The 23,413-nt window shown below is 32.5% G+C and overlaps 1 protein-coding gene across 1 annotated transcript; it reads right to left on the reverse strand.

Annotated features, from left to right (window-relative positions):
• Positions 1-2,074: 2,074 nt before the first annotated feature.
• On the reverse strand, positions 2,075-23,203 carry LOC114330246 (NEDD8-activating enzyme E1 regulatory subunit). Its single transcript, XM_050653254.1, has 8 exons — positions 23,019-23,203; positions 22,791-22,955; positions 22,067-22,249; positions 15,599-15,888; positions 14,586-14,752; positions 11,449-11,721; positions 7,429-7,629; positions 2,075-2,411 (listed from the first exon to the last, which is right to left on the reverse strand). Exons 1-8 carry the CDS (start codon positions 23,084-23,086, stop codon positions 2,154-2,156), a joined length of 1,605 nt encoding a protein of 534 aa, XP_050509211.1. The 5' UTR covers positions 23,087-23,203; the 3' UTR covers positions 2,075-2,153.
• Between the last annotated feature and the right edge of the window lie 210 nt (positions 23,204-23,413).

Genomic DNA, 23,413 nt, shown 5'->3' on the forward strand with positions numbered 1-23,413 from the left:
CCCAAACGAACTAATTTTTTTAAAGCCGGACCTGATTTTTTTCTAGTTTGAATAAATTAGTTGATTAGGTGGTAATAGTGTGACGATTGGCCAAAATAAGAGACACATCGATCTGACCGTTCAAAAATTATGACGAATACAAACTTCTGTCAAAATGCGAAACTCGCCCTGTATATTATTAAACAATGGGAGCAGACACTTTTTAATGGTCATTTGTTATTCCCCATAGGAGCCTCTATATAAGGTAGGAGTATGTACAGTTCCTCATGACTCACCCTGTATAACAGACGAGTACCTGGGATATTTTGATTTGAGAGGTCACTGTTGTAGATGATGTACAACAGTGGTGCTAGGACTGAACCCTGGGGGACTCGAGCTTCTGGAGTAAAGGGGGTAGACTGGTGATCGCTTACTTTTACTCTGAAAGTTCGGTTGTGAAGGTACGAGTGTACAATTTTGGTAAATTGTAATGGTAGCCCGATGTCCATAAGCTTCCGAACAAGTCCGTCGTGCCAGACCTGGTCGAAAGCTTTCTGCACATCTAGGAAGGTGGCTATGGCGAATGAACCATCGTTGATGGTTTGAGAAACTTTAGTTGTGAAATCGATTAATGCATGTTTAGTAGATTTACCGGTCTGAAAGTGGCTGTATCTCATGTGGTACAGTTGGTACCGAGTGTCTCTTTGGGCACTTGTTGGAATAGGCAGGGTGGTCACCGCTGAAATTTGGGCATTTGGGTTGCTGTTGAGTGGTGCAGGCACTAGACTTATGGTGTTCGCCGCAGTGAGGGCAGACGAAAGCTTTTTGTTGGCATTCGTCGATCGAGTTTCCGTTTGTGCAGCATTTGCTACAATATTTGGGTGTGGGAATTATCGGATCGGAGCTGTGTGGAAGTTCGAAATTGTAAATTTCGCCGTCAAGAGTAATGCCTCGGCTCAGTGCTGTGGTGTATTTCTCGAGTGATTTGGTCACCACCTTGACTACCTTGGAATCCCGGCCGAGTCTGTAGGATTTTACTCTCCACAGTTTTTCGACAGGGAATTCTTGTTCGGCCATCAAGGTAGTGATCTCTTCCTCGGAATAGTCCACATCGATACCAGTAATGCAGAAGAGATAAGTTGGTTCTTTATTGCTCGGAACAGAGTTTTTGTTACGGCTGGTGACCGTGACCGTAACCATTGTTTGGCCTGTGGCACGGTGGATGCTTGACTCGATGTCTTCTGCTTTTAAGGAATTGAATAGTCGCAAATGTGCGATACCATGTGGGAGTACTTTGCATGAATGGATTTTATTTGCAACAAGTTTCGTGGCATTTAGTTGCCGAAAAAAGGTTCGCTTGTTGCAGAGATCTTTTGGTAGATCCTTTATGAGGTATTCAGAAAGTTTTGGATCATTAATGGCGTTGACAACGTTTGGGCTTCTTGGACGGGAAGTCGCTGCGGCGTTTGCGTAGGAGCGGCGCTGTCTTCGTTGGAAGACGAAGTCTGAAGGCGGTTGTGTGTTTGTGCTGATGTTTGCGGACTGTTTTGGAGGTTGAGTAGAAGAAGATGGTTGAGAAACTGTTTGAGTAGACGTTTTTTGGGTTGAGAGATTGGTTTGGATGTTTGATGCCGAGGATTGGAACCGCCAGCTTTTATAGAAACGTCGCCTGTGAGGGCAGACGAGCTGGGAATTCCAAAGCCTCGATGGGTGGAGCTTCTGACTCGCATCAGAAGAGAGAAGGCGGGGCGATGCACATCGAGAGCATAGGCCTCGATGACATTCAAAACTTTTCTAAATTTTTTCAAAATTTTCATCAAAATTTTTTCAATTTTTTTTTTCAAAATTCTTAATGTTATGAAAAATTTTTTCAAAAATTTTTCATAACATTAAAAATAAAAAAAAATAGGAGTATCTCCCAATTTTTGTAAAATGGAAGGGATGCAGAAGTGTGAATTTTGTCTTATATAATAATACATAGATACTTTCAACTACATATCCGCTAATTTTCATTTTTCCTTTATTTGTTTTGAGGTTTTCGTAAAGTTTTGTGTTGTCTGATCGGACTATAATGGGTTAAACAAAAAACCATTGCTACTAAGAAATAATTTACTCATCCACAACGACATTAATTAATATATAACTAATTAACTTATAAAATACGAAAAATTAAGTCAAAGACAAAACGTAGCAGAATTTGAACTAATTGCATCGTAAATGAAAGCGTTATTCAACAGTTTGTACTGATGTGTTATCAATTTAATCACTTCATGTGCAGCACAACCGCCCAAAACGGCTGAAACTGAGTGGATTTCCGCTCCTCCATACCGGCAAACTTCATGTACTCGTTCATCTCTCAAAACTTGAGAACAATTCCATTCTGAAAGAAGTTTTCCGATGATTCCTTTCATTTTAAGAACATCCGGTTCCACCTAAAACGTTAAGTTAATCAATAAGACATATTATTATTAAGGTCGCAGCATATTATCATGCAGGTAGCGATTTCAGCATGTGTAGCGTTTAGCTTCCGAAAAATATTGAATTTAATGGTTTTAAATATGAACAATTCACACTGTCTGGAACGTATCGTATCAGACACCTTTTAGCCAAATCAGTTTTTTCGGAGACTACGCTACGAGCGTGATAATATGTCGCGACCTTTAGTCCAAGAAATAAAGCTTAAAGTATAGTCCAGCCCTGTCCAGCGCGCATCTGCTTTGAGATGGATGTTGAGAGGTGACTCATATTTTTTACAGAAATTGCTTGGAAATAACTCATATAATAATAATATCTGAGTTACCCTCCCACTCAAAAAGGTCCCGAACATTGTTTAATTATTCAAAATGTTAAAAAATTAAAAAATTCGATTTTTTTAAACGGCTGTATTAATACAAGATCTATGCAAATATGCACATATGCGGATGATGTTGCCATGATAAGCCGCAACAAAAGGATATTAAGCGAAAAAGCTATAGAGCTGAAACGGGAAGCTGCTACTTTTGGTCTATATATAAATGAAAGTAAAACAAAATATATGGAATGCACAAGGTCGAATAAACATGAGAATCTGAAGGTAGATAACCATACCTAAATTAATAAAGCAGTCTGATGTTCACGTTCACAATACGCGAAACTCTCACTATTTGCGAACAAATGGCTGTAGATTGCGTCTTTCAGATAAAAATTATCTTAATTATAACTATTACAATATTTTACCAAAAGATATTAAACAGCTAAGCTGTAACAGTTTCAAAAAAAGTCATAAAAAAGTATCATAAAGTCATAAAGTGTTGAAACATTGCTTTCATTGCTCGGAAGAATATATGGCGCATTGCAGAACATCCACTGATATGCTTACCGTGACACAAAATATTTTTTGTTCATCTATGTTCTTGTTTGTGATATTCATAAGTTATGTTTTATATTTCTATTTTATATACCTTGTAATTTTTATATACCTTGTAATTTTGACTTGCTACAAACAATATTTTTCTAAAGTAGTTAAATAAATCTATATATCTACCTACGAATATGTCTTCAATTTTCCCTACCTAGGCTCAATAATAAATGACAACAATAACACCAGTCAAGAAATATAAACACGGATTCTTAGCGGTAATAAATGTTTTTATGCATACAAAGACTTAATGAAAAGTAAGTTACTGAATCGTGAGTCTAAGCCTTAGATTAAAGAAAACCCTAAGAGGGTCTAATCTAAGAATCTACAAAACAGTAATTAGACCAGTGGTCACATATGGATGGGACCTTCTCAACCACTGATGAAAATCAACTGAGAATATTTGAGCGCAAAATAATAAGGAAGATATTTGGACCAACACATTGCAGCGATGGTTCGTGGAGAATTAAAATGAACCACGAGCTGCATGAACTAATGCAGAGAACAGATATTGTTAGATAGTGACCAAGCCAGACTAAGCTGGCTTGATCACTTACAAAGAATGCCAGATAATCGAGCTGTGAAAGTAATCCAGAGATGGAAGCCCTAAGAAAATAGAACAAGAGGAAGGCCCTGTAAAAGATGGATAGACAACGTAGAAGGGGATATTAAAACCATGGACATCAGGCAGTGGCGAAGGAACGTATCCGAAAGGGCAGAATGGAAAAACATTGTTAAGTAGGCCAAGACTCACAAAGGGTTGTAGCACCATTAGAAGAAGAAGAAGAAGAAGAAGATCTGTTTTATTTTTGGTCCTGCAAAATTTTGAAAAATTGCATTTTTTGCGAAAGCTGGATTGCAAAATTATTTTGCAAAATCTATAGATCCGATCTTATACAGTACCTATTGTTTTTTATTATATCATAAAGTTTTTCTGGGTGAATTTCTTGAATTATTGAAGTTGGAATGGAGAAGCAGTATATTAGTACCTGTCTACAAAAACAAGGGAGATATACAACAATGTACAAACTACAGCGCTATAAAACTACTTAGCCACAGACATTTACAACATTTATTCTAGTTATTCTAGTTGTCGATAGATGGCGCCATAATAAAAAAAATATTTTTTTTAATTAGATAGTAATATTACAAATATAATCTGTATAATTTATAAGACTATACAAATCAAAGAAAATACCATTTTATAAATGCAAGAAACACATTTGATTTGTTTTTATTCCAAATTGAAAATAAAATGTGACAACTGTCAGATTTAACTAAAATGTCATGTTAGAATAAATGTCATAAATGTGTATTATCACGGACTTACCCTTTTTCCTATCATTTGTTACGCACTGAAAAATGCTCATGAAAAGGACAATACCTACCTATTTGGAAAATTTAAAATGAACATACCAAAATAGTATGTAATGCTTTGATTTACATAATTTGATTACCATCAAAATTTCTACCAATATTCACCTAATATATTGTTTTCTAACTCTATGTTTTGTTGTATTTTAATATTTCAATTCTACAAAAATCAAAATAATTTGGTTAAATTCAGAACTGTCAAAAGTTTAAACCGTTTAGTTCGTCGATCTTCCCACATGATGCATGTGTCTCCGTGGGTAAAAGTGTAAGATGGATGAATATCAATGCTAAATGCGCTAACACAAGAGGGTTCGAACCGCAATAGAAACTTTTATTTTTTTTATTTTTTTATACATTTTATGATTGTAAGTATATTTATTATATTCAACTATTTTCAATGGGAAATAAGCCACAATTTTACCAAAAAAATGATTTTATTAACGTTTCGACGCTTAAGTCGGGTGTCGTTGTCAAAATACAAAATATCTAATACTAAATTAAACAAAATTGTTGTTGCTTACTAAAAAATTCTTCTAATAATTTATTTAATATCACTCATTTATATCGGCAATTCAGACATGTATTATACATTTTAAAGTAGAAGACTTTAAAATGATATTGCCAATATTGATGAGTTGCGTTCCTGGGACAACTTTACTAAAAGATAGTTCATTCGATTACATGAAATCAACCCCAACTCAAGAATATCCGCCACAAAAAATCATAGCATGTGATCAGTCTTTAAAAAGACAACCAAATGCAACGGTGGCAGTAATATTCTCGCGCCAGAGATTCCATAGTATTTATATATTAATATATATAAATATATAGTATTTATATATACAGTGGAACCCCGATAAGTCGGCCTCCGATAACCCGGAAATCCGGCTAACCCAGACTGATTTTTATCAGACAAAACAAAACCGTGTTTTATTAATTTTTACCATATTCTCCGGCTAACCCGGATTTTTGATAACCCGGATCGGCCGCGTTCCCGATTAATCCGACTTATCGAGGTTCAAATGTACTGAATTGCCGATATAAATGAGTCAGATTAAATTAATTATTAGAAGAATTTTTTTCTAATCAACAACATTTTTGTTTAATTTAGTATTTTGTATTTTGACAACGACACTCGACTTGGGCGTCGAAACGTTAATAAAATCATTTTTTTGGTAAAATTGTGGCTTATTTACCATTGAAAATATGTAGTTGATTATAAAAAAAAGCCACAAGGAAATAGCTTCAGAACCACATATATTTATTATATAATTTCTTTTTCAGAAAATACGTATTTAGGTAAAATTTTTTCCAACAATTATTGTTCAGAAATCATTTGTGGCATTTGTTGATGTGTTTATGTGTGTTTTTATTCTTTTATTTTTTTAATTTTTGGTACTGTTTTAATAAAAATTTCTGAAAAGTAGTAGGTATTAAAATTAGTTTAATATTTAAATAAAATATAAATAAAACTGTTTAAAGTATATTAATTTCGTTGAAATCATATAATAGAAGTATAACTTCTTACGTGCGTACAAAGTACACACACATTCATTTTCGCAATTATTGGTATTTTGTAACAAATGTGACAATTTTTAAATAATCCCATCTTGTAGAAAATTTAATTATGCAACTTTTATGTTAGTGCAACTTTACTAGGAAATGAATACTTTTAAAGTTATGATTAAAAACAGAAGAAAAAAAATTATTTAAACAATGTTCTGGTCCTCTTTCGAGGGGGAGGATAACTAAATTATTATTATGAGTTATTTCCATTAATATCTGCACAAAAATACGAGTCACCTTTCAACATCCAAATGTATTCATATTGTTACAGATGCGCCCTGGACTAATAGGACCAAACCTCGCAATTTTTACAGAATAGACCGATTTGGATAAAAATGTGGGATTAATTTCACATTACCCTCTACTTCAAAATCTATATTATGTCGACGGGCGCTTTTTATTTTTTAAGGATGAAAACTAACCCTAATTGTCAAAATCTATAAAAAAAAAGCTTACAAAGAGTGAAATTGGTTCGGATGAAATAAATAATGACTGTCTGATACTCTAACCATAATAATTATATGTAACCATATTTCAAAATCTGAAGTAGCTAAATAAAGCCGGATTTATGTTAGGACGGGGCGTGGACGACACGGTTGTGTTACGGAGCACGTTGAAGAATTGACATGAATGATATGAAAAGCATTGACTAGTTTATATTACAGCGGGACGGAGCGAGAACGTGGCGGAGCAACAACGGAGCAGGGACGTGCGCTTTCTATTGTTCTACGGCAAGTATCGTGCACGCCCCGTTGTAACATAAATCAGCCTTAAATCCAGTCCTTCCTGAGTTATAAAATATAAAACAATAATGTAAAAAAAATTGAAAGTATCAAATAAAATTTTAAGGGTGCCAGAACTCCAGTACAAATATTGGAAAATAAAGCAGTGGAACCTCCATTGCATTTACGCCGAAATTTCTCACTGATAAATTTACAACTCGAATTCTGTCCAAAAAATGTAAATACCTTCAAGATCTACATGAGCTATCAGTTTTAGACCTCACTCATAGATACCGGAGAACTAAAAAATCTATACCTTTGGTATTATAAGTATTTATTGTATTCCCCGTCGTATGGCGACGTGCAAAATCACTAGTTTATTATAATTACCTGATCATCGAATTGGCCAGGATAAGTATTAAATTCGCTAATAAATCTTTCCAATCCCCTCAGAATCACGTAATAGAACATTAAGCTATCGGGATCTTCCAGATATGAATTAAGATCCAGTCTAGTGCGTTCATATTCATCTGCTACGCAGCTTCCTCTTACTACGTGCAATTCACTAGCATGTTTACAAAATAATTTCACCTACAAAATAAGAACAAACATTAATTAGTCCTTTCGCTAATGCATTTTTGTTTTTAAAATAAAAATTTGAAAATAGGTAGACGTATTCCTTTAGTTTTTTTTTTAACTTTTTGACGTACTCAAAATAATTCCTTGTTATCCCTTTTAAGGGATGTGAATTGTCCAGTATATTGTACATTGTGAACAAACGGTGTATGTGTATACGACTTAATACCACTAAACAGTGAGAAAAATCCCCAGAATATATTTAGAAATGTCTTTAAAAATAATGAATATTAGCCAAACCTACTAAAAGAACTAATGTAAAACACTATTATTAGAGAAAAACTAAAACTAAACTGAACAAATTCTAAACCTTTAGGACTAATAATAATCTTTAGCCCCTATACCATACTTGTCCATCTTTGAATCGATAAACGCGGGGACCTGTCACAGTCCGGCCGAGTCCGAATGGTTGACGATCGCGAAATTTATGTCCCGAAGAGACAAATGCTGATTTGTCTATCACAGCGAACTAAATTAAATCTTTGATATGTGTCGCGCGTGTTTTCAACAATACTTATTTGATTTATTGGCGAATGCTGTAATGCATAAGCTTTATGGAAATCTTATTTAATTTTTTTAGTCGTCTCGGTCGGACAGGTGATTTAAGAGCGTTCAATAGATATTATATATTCTTAATGTAGGCTTATGTGTCGAAGAAATATATAAAATGACACGAAATATTAAAAATCTGGGAAATGACCATACAATTATTGAAATATGCGTAAATGAGTGCACCAATATACTTCAAACAACTCTTGATGTTAACACATTAAAATTTTTTAAAAGAATAGGTTTTGAAATACTGGAATACTGAAATACTGGATACAATATGTATGTAATTACAACAAAGATTCGAAGACACCCATTTACTCTCATTCGTCAACTTACTAAACAAAAACAGTTTTGTAAATTATAATAAACAATTTCCAAGCTATATAGCATTTCCTTGGAATAATCTTACAAGTATATACTTCTCACATACTAAAAAGATGTGCAGTAGTATATTCTAAGTATATAAATAGAAGGTTTATAGCACTTGCTTGGAATGTTCTAAAAAGTATATTCTTGGTATGTATTATTATGTATCACTTTATCAATCAAAGATAGAGTAAAAATTTTAATTTTTTAATTATAACGCGGGCACATAAATTTGATACACCCTGTATATTGATTTGTAACTATTTAGTAGAAGGTAGCTTTTACGCAGTGGGTTTCTCATTAATGAGTTTTTCCCTGAAGACTTAAAGACATTTGTAAATAAAGTGAAGTGAAAAGACAATTTATTTAGGATTATAATTTAAAAAGATTGTTTGTTACGTGAAAGGTAAAATCTGCAGGTAGCTGTAATTATTAGTTTTTAGAAAAATAAAAGTAGAGAGATTTGGAATTTTAAGGCTGTTTGTTTAAGCACAAGAATATTTGTATAATTTCCGAAAAGTGATTAGTTTGAGTAGAAGTATTGTTTGAAGGAATGCCTGGGTTTTTCGAATGAAAAAGATGTGGAAAGAGAAATGTTTCTGATTGGCTTGGAAATTTGGAAGGGGGAAAGAGAAGTTTGAATGTTGAGACAGTTTGGAAAAGAAAGGTATTGTGTGGCCGGCATCCGAGAAGGGCAGTCGAAAAGTTTTCGCGGATAGTTCAGAAGCAAGTACTAGTGGTTGTTTGATAGTGGAGAGTAGCTGAAAAGTGGAACGAGAGACAAATCAAATTGAGAAGAAATACCTCTTTGATTCTGTAAAGTCCAAGAGAGTAAGTTACAAGAATTATAGTATAAAAAATTATTTGTGACACCAAGTAAAAAAGATACTTGGGTCTCAGGAGATTATTATTGAGAGAAAGAGAGGAGAGGGTTTTGGAGTTTATTGAACGAGTACTGGTCAAAACAGGCCTGGCTTGTGTTTTGGAGAAATAGTTGCAGGTATTCTGCTAGATTGATGCTGAGAACGGAGAGGGCTTTGATTGGTAGCCTAACATAATCAACAAGGAAGAGCTGTTTGGGTCAAGAGGAGACATAATTGTGTGTGAATAAAAAAGGTCAGTCAATAACGTATGTGATAGATGTTTTTTATGATCAGAAATTAAAATTTTTGCGTAAAATCATATGAATTAAGATTCCAACATTTCAAAAATTTAATAGGAAGTCTAAGTAGTTTTGCAAATACCTAAATTTGTTTGTTTTATTTTATTTTATTAATGGTATCAGGAACAAAGCGATAAATATTTGTTTGAATTAGATTAATTATATGGTAAAAGTTTCATTTGGATAATTATGCCCACAGGATTTAATTGATAGACTTTCAGAGCATTGCTTTTGATAATAAAGGTATTTGTATGTGCTTTTTTATGGTTTTTCTATTTATTTCCTTTTCCTATTTCATCCCGATAAGGATCAACTAAGAGATACTGAAGCCACGAGAAAGGATAAGTATAACCTAAGATAATTTTAGTTATTTTTTATGACAAAAAGGCACCCTGAGATTTTTTCTTAATTTTTTTATGTATAATTTGAGTCAATTCAATAATTAATTAAATAAATACTAATTAATATAAAAGTAATAAAAAGCAGATCATAACAGTATATACTGAAAAGAAGTGCGGTAGTCTAAGTATATAAATAGAACGTTTAAGTACTGTAATGTGGTATATAGGGGAGAGTTGGACAAAACGGGATACTATTCTTGTTTACTTTTACTACGGAAAATATGTTAAAGAAATTATCATATTATTTTTTTATAGGTATAACATTTATTGCAGCACACAAAACACATATCTTTAGCTATTTTTAATAACTGGAAAATAGTAAAAAAAAATATTTATTAAAGTCCTACACATCCCGTTTTATCCAACCACGGTTGTATAAAACGGGATAAGTTTATAATATTTAATTTTTTGTATAAAATTATCTGAAACTTAATTTATGTCTAAATTAAATAGACATTAAACTGTATAGTCAAATTTACTCTAGAAAGAATAATATCTTCAGTAGTCAGAAACTTAAAATAGGCGTTTTTTTATGTTTTATGGCAAAATGGGAAATAAGACTTTTATTTAGGACTAGGTACGTATATCAGAACAAAAGTCACATAAAAAATGTTGTTCTTATCTGCGGTGTGAGAAAACGCTTCATATCTCTATTTAAAAAATTAATAGGCCAACAAATAAATAGGTAGATAAAACGGGACATAAGAAACTGTATCCCATTTTATCCAACATTTATAAGTGTCCCGTTTTGTCAAACTCAAACATTTTTCAAAACAAAAATTTCTGCTGCCTAAATGTGAAAGTGGACCTAAATGGGAAAGGACCTAAAAAGAGATGGGAAGACGAAGTCGATGAGGATGCCAGGAACTTCCTGGGAACGCGTTCATGGAAAAGAACAGCGGTAAATCGAAATGATTGGAGAAGCTTGTTGAAGGAGGCCAAGGCTCGATTTGGGCTGTAGTGCCATTGGATGGATGGGAAATGTGAAAGTAAAATTAGGTAGACTACACATGAGAATATTCGTTAATGACTGCTTAATTAAATGTAATAGTCACCGAAATTATATTTTTATATAATGTAGGCAGTATAATGTAGAAAACAACGCACTTAAACAAAGTATTGTTATAAAAGTGTCTTTACTATTTTATTATTTATGTTTATGTTCTTTTAGCAAGGAACACCTATGACGAGATGAAACCATGAAGTTAATGATGACCTGAGGTATCTCAATCAAGATTGTAAGCTAAGCCATACACAGATGAAATTCAAAAATTAAATAAGATTGGCACTTACTTCACTTTGAGTAATAGCATCCAAAGGTAATCCTAAATCTCGCGCCATGTCCGATGCCCTTCTGTAAACGGATTCAGCCTGCAGTTCCGCATGTCGATGATACAGTTGCTGCAAGGAGATGTAACTTGTTGTGTCAGCTGCCATATCTGGCAAACTTCCTTTGACTGGCAACGCGCCTTCACACTGTACAAACTCTCTGAGAGCTGCACACATTATCCAAAAGGAAGAGCTGTCATGAGTTAATTTTTTGCAAGACTCATCATCTAAAATTTCCTAAAAAAACATGGTTAAAAGAAGCTTTCTGATAGTCGAAGTATTAAAAAAAAGAAAGTGTCTTTGTACGCACGTAAGAAGGTATTCTTCTATTATATAATTTTAACGAAGTAAATATACTTAACAGGTTATTTGTATTCTATTTAAATATTAAACTAACTTTCTTATCTACCACTTTCAAAAATTTTTTATTAAAACAACCAAAAATAAAAAAAATGAATCGTCCAGGATTGGAACCCGGGACCTTTCGATCTCTGACCGAACGCTCAACAGCTAGACCGCCGAGTCTCCTGTAATTGACACGTAAGTTTCGGATATAATTACACAACACAGTGACAAATAGATTGAGTGGTATCGTGATAAAAATGTTATACCTACATATTTTATTATCTGACTACTGAAGAAGAGAAATTCAAAGACACAAAAATTATAATAAATAATACATTTACTAAAAACACTAATATATTCTTTTAATGACTTATTTGCGCTGATACAGATACTATCTTGAAATATTAGAAACGAACTACACACTGTCTGTGTGCGCATGCGCGCAGATTTATGAAAATTTTTACTCTCAATCGCGCCTAAAGAAGAATAACTTCAATAATGTTCACCTCCCCACTATTCTATGTGTAAAGGTCTCTCTCTCTTGTCGTTTCCCCATTACTGAGGATCGTGATTTCTTCTAATATTCCTAACAATATTTTGAAGTTATATTTCTTTAGGCACGAGGGTAAATTTTTACATTCCCTGGCGCATGCGCACACCGACATTATATTAGTTAATTATCGTTATATATGACAGTATATTTAGTCGCTCAAACGTTATACGGGATCGTATTGGGTGTTAAAATCATCTGTCAATAATTGTTGGAGATTATGGATCAACAAATGTTGTGTATATTAGTTTTTATTGTTGTGATGGCAGAGAAAAAAGCAAGTTTGTAATTGTAGTGACTTTTTAAATAGTTTTTAAAAGCGACAGGTACGTAATAATTGTAAATGTTTCAGTATCCTAATAAAAATTACATAGGTACCTACCTATTTGGAAAATTTAAAATGAACCGAATGAATTGAATTTAAAATTCAAAATAGCATGTAATGCTTTGATTTACATAATTTGATTACCATCAAAATTTCTGTCAATATTCGAATAATATATTGTTTTCTTACTCTATGTTTTGTTATTTCAATATTCTACAAAAATCAAAATAATTTGGTTAAATTCAGAACTGTCAAAAGTTTAAACCGTTTAGTTCGTCGATCTTCCCACATGCAGATGATGCAGGTGTCTCCGTGGGTAAAAGTGTAAGACGGATGAATTCCAATACTAACTGTGCGAACAAAAGCGGGTTAGAACCCCAATAGAAACTTTTATTTTTTTGTTTTTTTTATACATTTTATGATTGTAAGTATATTTATTATATAATTTTTTTTCAGAAAATACGTATTTAGTTAAAATTTTTTCTGACAATTATTGTTCAGAAATCATTTGTGGCATTTTTCAATGTGTTTGTGTGTGTTTTATTCTTTTATTTTTTAATTTTTAGTACTGTTTTAATAAAATTTTTGAAAAGTAGTAAGTATTAAAATTAGTTTAATATTTAAAAAAATATAAATAAACTGTTTAAAGTATATTAATTTCGTTGAAATCATATAATAGAAGTATAACTTCTTACGTGCGAAAAAAGTACACACACATTCTTTTTTTTCCATTAGCTACAACTCTAGCTTTTACTGGATCTACAGACTTCATACATACACTATTTTTTTACTTTTTTATAAGCTATATTTTTGCTAAAAATATTTTTTTTCGAGAAAATACTTACCATTTGAGTTATCTGTGAAGAATCGGCCAAAAACATGTTTTTGAAGTTATTCTTCTTTAGACGCGATTGAGAGTAAAAATTTTCATAAATCTGCGCGCATGCGCACACAGACAGTGTGTAGTTCGTTTCTAATATTTCAAGATAGTATCTGTATCAGCGCAAATAAGTCATTAAAAGAATATATTAGTGTTTTTAGTAAATGTATTATTTATTATAATTTTTGTGTCTTTGAATTTCTCTTTATCTGTAGCAAGATAATAAAATATGTAGGTATAACATTTTTATCACGATACCGCTCAATCTATTTGTCACCGTGTTGTGTAATTATATCCGAAACTTACGTGTCAATTACAGGAGACTCGCTGGTCTAGTTGTTGAACGTTCGGTCAGAGATCGAAAGGTCCCGGGTTACAATCCTGGACGATTCATTTTTTTTATTTTTGGTTGTTTTAATAAAAAAATTTTGAAAGTGGTAGATAAGAAAGTTAGTTTAATATTTAAATAGAATACAAATAACCTGTTAAGTATATTTACTTCGTTAAAATTATATAATAGAAGAATAACTTATTACGTGCGTACAAAGTACACACACATTCTTTTTTTTTCTGTTAAAACGAACATATTTACTCGCAATTAACTCTAAAAGTATTGACTTAGTTAAAAAAATTCTACAGAACAAAAGTTGCTTAAAATTAGTGATTTTATCCAATTCCGGACTTATTTTGAATGTATATTTTTTCACCCCCTAGAGAAAAGGGTATTTCCCAATTTTTGTAAAATGGAGGGGATGTTAAATTGTAAACTTTTTCTTATATAATAATAGACAATGTCAACTACCTATTCCCAAATTTTCATCCTTCCTCTATTTTTTTTTGGGTCAGACTGTTCTTTGATCGGGCTATAAGATTGGTCATATAACAAAATTCTGCCTCGCATTCATTCTTACCAGATATTTGTCCGTTTTCACATAGTTGGTATGTACTATTTAATATTAATAAATAAAAAAACTACTATTGGAACACGGAAATTAATTCACCTGTAGATTATAAGGTATTGTAGAAGGATTCAGACAAGTATTTGAGTAACGTATAGCTTCTTCAAAATTCTCTTCTAAAATTTTTGCACAGCCGTCATCACAAACTGGACCATCTCTGATCATTTTTCTAAGGATGTCCTTTTCGTGTCTAGTTTTTGGAATTGCTCCTAAAAATATATTGTGTAGTTTATATTAATTAATTTATGGTCTTCTAACACTAAGACATAATTAATTTATAACATTTATTTACTTAACCAAACAAACCTTATTTATTTTTGGCTATAGGCTATTGATTATGAACTTTAGAAAGGAAATACAACGTTAACGGGGTTGGGGTTGTATTGTTTCATATGGTCAATGGACCTCTAAACCTCTAACCGCGGAGGAGTACTACCATTTCAGGGGGTGAATTAGTCCCTAGGCACAGGGTGCATTTGGGTGAGTTCTATGCACTTTTGGTACAAGCACTTTTTAGAAAATTATTATTAAAAATGGTTTTCATGGATGAACAAAAGCGACCTATGGTCGAAATGTATTTTAGAAATGACCAAAGACTTAACGGAGAATGGTTTACTTCGACCGAGATGCTTTTGAAGATTTTGTTAAAGAATTTCCCAATGTTGCGATTTATTATCACGTCTTTTGCAGAACTCTTCGTCGCGTTGTAGATGTTGACGGAGAAAAGAGGCAGGCAGGCGTAGAGTGTAAATTGAAGAAAAAATCGAACTGGTCAGTTCATCAGTTATTGTAATTATTTTATTTACTTATTGATTTAATTATGTCTTTTTTGATTGTTGAATAAAGTTCTTTGTTAAGGTTTTTGGCTGATTTTTTATGTTTTACAATTTTAATCAAAATTAATTTATAAACCAATGATACAAATTCAGATTAAAACAAGAAATACGTAACTTTTTGCTTGGATAGCTTTGATGAAAATAATTGTGGATCACTCGTTACTATTTAATATCATTAAATTGTTAATAATTATGTATAATTATTTTACATCAACTTACCTCCATTCAATTCTTTGTATTTATTTAAATAGTAGTATAAAATAACTAAAGCCGGAGTATGACTTCTTGTTTTTGAGTCCAACATGGAAACGTCTATACTTTCAAGATGTTCCCTTAAAGATCTCCATGGTGAAAGTAATCTCAAATCATGATTTTCACTATCAGGGTGTGATTCTATGACTGTATGTTCTTTTACTTGTAGCCTAATGTATCCTAAGAAACCTATACTCCTACAGACTATCAATGGAACGTCAGATTCCCATAAATGTTTTGAGAGTGGTATAAGAACTCTGAAACAGATTTATGAATATATGCATTTATTTTGAATGGATTTTTTTATTTTATCAAGTATTAACCGTCTAACTGGCAAGATTCTAAAAATTATTCTATTTACATAGTTAGGTATTTTTTTCAAGTTTAATAATGTATTAAGGAAACCTAGAAATGCTATTAAAATTTAATTATCAATTTTTGTTTGGTTTCCAGGTAAAATCAGGTAAAGGGGTCCGCAGGTGCCCCTTAACGGTTTAAGTTAAAAATAGCGTTTTATTGATTTGAACGGTTTTTGAAGATATTCTTCTTTAGCGGCGAATCGATTGAGGGTAAAATTGTACATCAACCACGCGCCTGCGCACACTGACAGTATGTAGTTCTGGCAGTACATATGTAGTTCATTGCTAATCTTTCAAGATAGGTATGTATGTATCTGTAACCGTGCAAATAAGTCATTAAAAGAATATATTAGTGGTTTTAGGAAATGTATTATTTATTATAATTCTTGTGTTTTTGGATTTATGTTTCCCTGTAGTAAAATAATAAAATATGTAGGCATAATATTTTTACAGTTTGTCGCCGTGTTGTGTAATTATATCCGAAACTTACGTGTCAATTCAAGTGGCTCGATGGCGTAGTTGGCAGAGCGGTGGGACAGAGAACGGAAGCACACGGAAGGTCGCGGGTTCTAATCCTAGACGATTCATACTTTTTTTTATTTTTCGTTATTTTAATAAAAATTTTTTGAAAGTGATAGATAAGAAAGTTAGTTTAATTTTTAAATAAAATACAAATAACCTGTTAAGTATATTTACTTCGTTTAAATTACCTATATATAGTCGGTTCGCTAAACTCAGACGCAAATGGCTAATGATTTTAGTACGTAACTTTTTTGTTTTTTGCCAATTTTGACAAAATTTGCAAAATTACTAAATATTTAGTAATTATTTTTTTGGCAATTTTATCAAATTGGCAAAATTACTAGCTTAAATCACTAGCCAGTTGAGTCTGAGTTTAGCGAACGGACTATAATAGAAGAATATCTTCTTACGTGCATACAAAGTACACACACACATTCTTTTTTTATTAAAATAAACTTAAAAAACAAACAGAACAGAATAGGTGTAAACTATTTTTATGGTGAAAATTATAAAAACAGCCTTTGGCATTAGAACAACATAAATGAATATCATATTTGCTACACATACGTTGAGTATTCGACACTTTACAAAATTTACATTTTTTACCACCCTCTTTGCTGAGCTAAAGTGGAAAGTGATCAATACTGACGAATGCCAGAAATGGTTGGTAGCGGTGAGCTCGATTGTGATCTTGATGTTGAAGGTCTGCCAAGTACATATGTTTTTCACAGAATACAATGATAGCAGCAGCAATTTATTCTTTTAATTCTGGTAGCTGCAACAACTTTTCATGTTCCGCTGAGGTATTGCTCGAATCATTGCATTTTTCAGCATGTATGTGATGGTACAAAATATTGCGTTCATTGCAGCCATATTGATCAAGTGGTCGAAAATTCGAATCATTACACTTCGGTCTTCGTTTCATTGGACACCAAATGAATAATCTCTTTTATGAAGAAATAATTAAAGAGTTCTATTGGTGTTTTCAGTTCATTTATTGGCGATGGCAACCGTGTGTCTCCTTGGAAAGCTACTTCGTTTACATGCAAGCGCATTGATCGCTTACGCCATGTTACCTTGGTAAATTGTTCCGAATTTTTTGAAGTTTGCATGCGCAGACAGACAGTATGTATTTCGTTGCTAATCTTCCAAATTATGTATGTATCATCAGCGCAAATAAGTCATTAAAAGAATATATTAGTGTTCTTAGTAAATAAATAATTTATTATTTTTGTGTCTTTGGATTTGTCTTCCTCAGGCGTAATTTTTATTCTTCACTTTGATCTATTTGTCACCACGATGTGTAATTTTATCCGACGCGTCAATAACACGGGGCTTGATAGCTCGGTTTGTATAGCATTGGACCAGAGATCGAGAGATCGCGGGTTCAAATCCCGGACGATTCATATTCATTTTTTTATTTTTTAAAGTGAAAAATTCTTTAGGGACGTTGTGCGATTTTTGGATAGGGGAAAAAGCATTGAATTCGCGACCGTCATCGCTTATGCTATATATTATGTGTATGTATAAATTGTGTAGAGGTATTTAAATTTACAATAAATGTAAAACCTATTTTAGGATGGGGAAAAAATGATTGATTTCGCACCATCATCGCGACCGTCATCGTTTCGGCGAAAAAAATTTTGTACATATATAGGTATATTATGTATATATGTACATATATATAAAATGTATAGAAGTATTTAAAAATAAATGTAAAACCTATTTTAGAATGGGGAAAAAGGATTTATTTCGCGACTGTCATCTCTTCGGCGAAATAAATTTTGTACGTACCTATCTATATTATGTGTATGTATAGATAAATTATATAGAAGTATTTAAATTTAAAATAAATGTAAAACCTATTTTTGGATGGGGAAAAATGATTGATTTCGCGACCATCATCGCGACCGTCATCGCTTCGGCGAAATAAATTTTGTACATATATAGGTATATTATGTATATGTATATATAAATTGTATAGAAGTATTTAAAAATAAATGTAAAACCTATTTTAGGATGGGGAAAAAAGATTTATTGCGCGACCGTCATCGCGACCGTCATCTCTTCGGCGAAATAAATTTTGTACGTATATTTATTATGTGTATGTATATATAAATTGTGTAGGAGTATTTAAATTTAAGATAAATGTAAAATCTATTTTGGAATGGGGAAAAAGGATTGATTTCGCGACCGTCATCTCTTCGACGAAATAAATTTTTGAAGTGAAAAGGTCTTTAGGGACGTTGTGCACTTTTTAGATGGGGAAAAATTATTAAATTAGCGACCGTCATTGCTTCGACGAAAACATTTTTGAAGTGAAAACTTGTTTAGGAACCTTGTGGACTCTTTAGATGGGGAAAAAGTGTTGAATTAGCGACCGTCATCGCTTCGGCGAAATAAATTTTTGAAGTGAAAACTTCTGTAGAAACGCTGTGCCCTTTTTAAATGGCGAAAAAGTATAGAATTAACGACCGCCATCCCGACCGTCATTGCTTCGACGAAATAAATTTTTGAAGTGAAAACTTTTTAGGGACGTTGTGCACTTTTTAGATGGGAAGGTATATATTAACGAAGATGCAACCATAAGAGAACGAGAAATACAGAAAACAATTAGAAACATTGCTCAGGAAGAAAGAAACAAAGGAAATGAAGTCAAGATTGGAGTAAAAAAAATATGGGTAAACAACAACGAATGGAAGTGGAACGACAAAGAAGGAAAAATGATCAAAACAACATCAAAAAACTAGCAAACAATTGTACCATGGGAATAACGCTGACGACACAAGTACAGAAAAAGGATAACGATAATACAAAAAAAAGGACAAAAGAGAAAAAAAATGAAAACCGGACAAAACACAAGAGAACATGTCGAAAAGAACACTTACTTTTAGGAACATGGAATGTAAGAGGCACATATGGAGAAGGTAAACTCAAACATCTAGCGAGAGAAATCGAAAAGTTCCAATTTGACATAGTAGCCTTCCAGGAGCCGAAACAGCTGGGAAATGATATATGTATTAGAAATAGAAGATACAGTGTTTTTTAATAGCGGCGGAAAGAATAGAACATTAGGCACAGGTTTTATGCTACGAAAAGAACTAAAGGAAGCAATAGTAGAATTCAAACCAATATCAGATCGAATATGTAGTATCAGGATCAAGGGAAAATACCAAAAAATCACTCTCATAAATATTCACGCACCATCTGAAGAAGATAATGATGTCAAAGAATCTCTTTACAGTGAACTAAATAGAACAATCGAAAGTATACCCAGATACGACATGAAAATTATTTTAGGCGACGCAAATGCCAAAATAGGGAAGGAAGAAGTATTTAGACCGACAATAGGAAAACATAGTAAACACAATGAAACTAATGAGAACGGACAGTTCCTCATAGATTTTGCAAGAGAAAAAAATATGATCATAATGAGCACATAATTCGAAAGAAAAGAAATACACAAGGAAACATTGATATCGCCAGATAGAAAGACCAAAAACCAAATAGATCACGTGCTGATCGAAAAAGAAGAGCAGCAATGTATAAAGAAGATTAGAACATACAGAGGACCAGATGCCGACTCCGACCATTACATGGTGGGTATCAAAATGAAGCAACTGATACCTGAAAACAAAAACAAAATAAAAGAAAAGAAATGTATAAATATACCAATTCGGTTTGCAACAAAAAAAGAGCAAGAAACATACAGAGAAACAATGGAAAGAGAACTAAAAAAGATACAAATAGAAGAACAAACGGAGAACAACTGGAAAATCATAAAGCAAGTAATGAACAAAGCAGCAAAAGAATGTAATAAACAAGAGATTAAAAAGAGGAAGGAGTGGTTCGACATAGAGTGTCAAAAAGAAATAGAACTAAGACAATCATTAAGGATGGAAATGATCAAGAAAGAAACAACAGAGACGCACAATAGATATGTAGAACAAAGACAAAAAGTAAAGAGGTTGTTGAGAGAAAAGAACAGAAAACACTTAGATAATAAGCTAAAAGAAATAGAAGAGAACTACAGAAATAAAGAATTAAAAAACCTGTATCAAGGTGCCAGAAACGAGAAAAGAGTTGTGTAGGAGTATTTAAATTTAATTTAAATGTAAACTCTATTTTGGAATGGTGAAAAAGGATTGATTTCGCGACCGTCATCTCTTCGACGAAATACATTTTTGAAGTGAAAAGGTCTTTAGGGACGTTGTGCACTTTTTAGATGGGGAAAAATTATTAAATTAGCGACCGTCATTGCTTCGACGAAAACATTTTTGAAGTGAAAACTTCTTTAGGAACCTTACGCACTTTTTAGATGGGGAAAAAATGTTGAATTAGCGACCGTCATCGCTTCGGCGAAATAAATTTTTGAAGTGAAAACTTCTGTAGAAACGCTGTGCCCTTTTTAAATGGCGAAAAAGTATTGAATTAACGACCGCCATCCCGACCGTCATTGCTTCGACGAAATAAATTTTTGAAGTGAAAACTTTTTAGGGATGTTATGCACTTTTTAGATAAGGAACAAGTGTTGAATTAGCGACCTACTTACTCTTGCCAGTTAGAGAGTTAAGATCAGTAATAATTCAGCATATTAATGCTAATAATAATTCAGCATAAAGCTTTTTATACTATATCTAGAATTAAAAATACACTACTCATCTCAGCATTAATGAACGTTTATTATAGCCTTGCTTACAGCCACGTGTGCTATAATGCAATCTTGTGGGGAACTCAGTAGATAGTAACAAAGTGTTCATAACAAAAAAAATTATACGTAAAATTTTTAATTTGGATTATCAACAATCATATAAACCAATTTTTATTAAACATCAAATTTTAACTTTCTACTGCCTATACATCTATACTTCGTCCAATTTACTTACTGTTGCACGTCATCCGCTTCATAGCTTGTGACATGATACCAACACGAAATATTTAGGCGGTAGGTGTGTTCTTGTTTAGAATCATTTTGATTCATGATACCAACACGAAATATTTAGGCGGTAGGTGTGTTCTTGTTTAGAATCAAAATGATTCTAAACAAGAACACACCTACCGCCTAAATATTTCGTGTTGGTATCATGTCACAAGCTATGAAGTGGATGACGTGCAACGGTAAGTAAATTGGACGAAGTATATAAACCTTTAAGTACTTTATGTAAAAGAGGAAATCAATACACATCCAGTAAATTCAGACAATCACTATTATAATAGGGCTTTTCATCGATTGTCATTTGTTTCGAGCTTCAGTCATATGTTGTATAATCTGTGTATAATATTAATATACACGGATTATACAACATAATATGACAGAAGCTCGAAACAAATGATTGTGAATGAAAAGCCCTATACAAGAAGTGTTGAATCTTTACGAGTTCCTAAACACAGAACATCGAAATTTAATTTAGTGCTTTATTGTCTTTGAGTTTTAGGATGGCATTTCACACTTCTTCTCTTGTTGGGTCTTCACTGTGTAGTTTATGATGTAGATATTATTGATATTTTATGTTAAAATGCATATTTTTAATAAATTGATTTAAATTATACTTACTTCTCAGGTAGAGCAGTGGCTATAACAACAGTAAACTTGTTGAAAAAATCTTGTGTATGAGACATTACATGTTCTGGAGATTCATCTATAAAATCTCCTCTTACATCTGGATTAAGTTCAAGCAGACATTGAGTGGACACTTGAGCTCTCGATGTACCAATGCTATCACTTTCTAAGAAAAAACTAAAAGCAAAAGATTGTTATTATTATTTAGTATAATAAAGTAAAACTGTTTATTTGGGATCAATTAAAAATTGAAGGGTTTGGTGCAAAAACCGGTCAAAGAGCATTTTTGTCGAAATTGAGTTTATGATATTTCTTGCCACCAAAAATACCTACCCACAGTTTGGAGCAAAACCTGTACATGTATTGTGTAAGAAACTCAATGTAGAACAACTTGAAAATACACAATAAAACTATAATAACTTCAATTCGCATCAGGGACCAAATTATCCCCTCCGACTTTCTAGTGTAATACTCTGTTTTTAATTCATTCGCTTATGTTGGATAATAAAAAAGTTAGGTACTTTAACAACTAGCCATGTTTTTCGTCAATACAGGGTGCTTTTAAATAAGTATGGAAAACTTTAAGGGGTAATTCTGCATGAAAAAACAATGACAGTTTGCTTCATAAACGTATGACTGCCAATGCTTCGTTTCTGAGATAGGGGGTGTTGAAATTTTTCTTATATAAGTGGAGAAGTGTAATAAAGTGCTTAATTACTTTGAACCTATATCCTCTTCTGTAACCTTTTCCCCATCAACTATGGTAAATGACCCGATACCAGGTAAAATTAAACTTTTTAGAATTTCAGTTCCGAGTGCAGTTGCATTTATCAGACAAACTTTGGAATGTTCTAAAAGTTTCTGTCCATGATCTCCCCATAACCTGAAATAAAAAAAACATTAGGTAATTTTTTTATTTGACTATCTCAACTTTTAGTTTTATTACCTTAATTGCCGGTCATATTTCTTGCTTTTATCTGATTGTTCTGGAGATTTTGGTGCTGGAGAAGACATTTTTAAAATATTTAAACCCAAAAATAAACTGTTTTGATAAAACTCAATGATTTTTAATTTTTATATTTATTATAATTTATAATATAACCTATCATAACTTCATAACATAACTCTTAGCTGTCTAGTAGTCTATATCCTGACCCACTACTTTGCGCCGTGTAATTTGGGTTGCCTGTATAAACTTGAATCAGCGAAATGGACCTTTGAGTTATAGTATTTTTACTACAAAAACGTTATTACGTAGGTCAAAATTTTTGACGTAAGAGAACTGTCAAAACATTAGAATGTGACTTTTCATTATTGCCGTGTTTATAATAAACATAGCAA

The sequence above is a fragment of the Diabrotica virgifera genome, chromosome 6, assembly GCF_917563875.1.
Source record: "Diabrotica virgifera virgifera chromosome 6, PGI_DIABVI_V3a".
NCBI classification, from domain to species: Eukaryota; Metazoa; Arthropoda; class Insecta; order Coleoptera; family Chrysomelidae; genus Diabrotica; species Diabrotica virgifera.

Coding starts and splice junctions, on each gene's coding strand:
- LOC114330246 (XM_050653254.1), bottom strand. CDS start 23,086: ATGTCTTCTCCAGCACCAAAATCTCCAGAACAATCAGATAAAAGCAAG. Junction 14,753..15,598: donor ATACAAAGAATTGAATGGAG/GTAAGTTGATGT, acceptor ATATATTTTTAG/GAGCAATTCCAAAAACTAGA. Junction 7,630..11,448: donor ATGCTATTACTCAAAGTGAA/GTAAGTGCCAAT, acceptor CTTATTTTGTAG/GTGAAATTATTTTGTAAACA.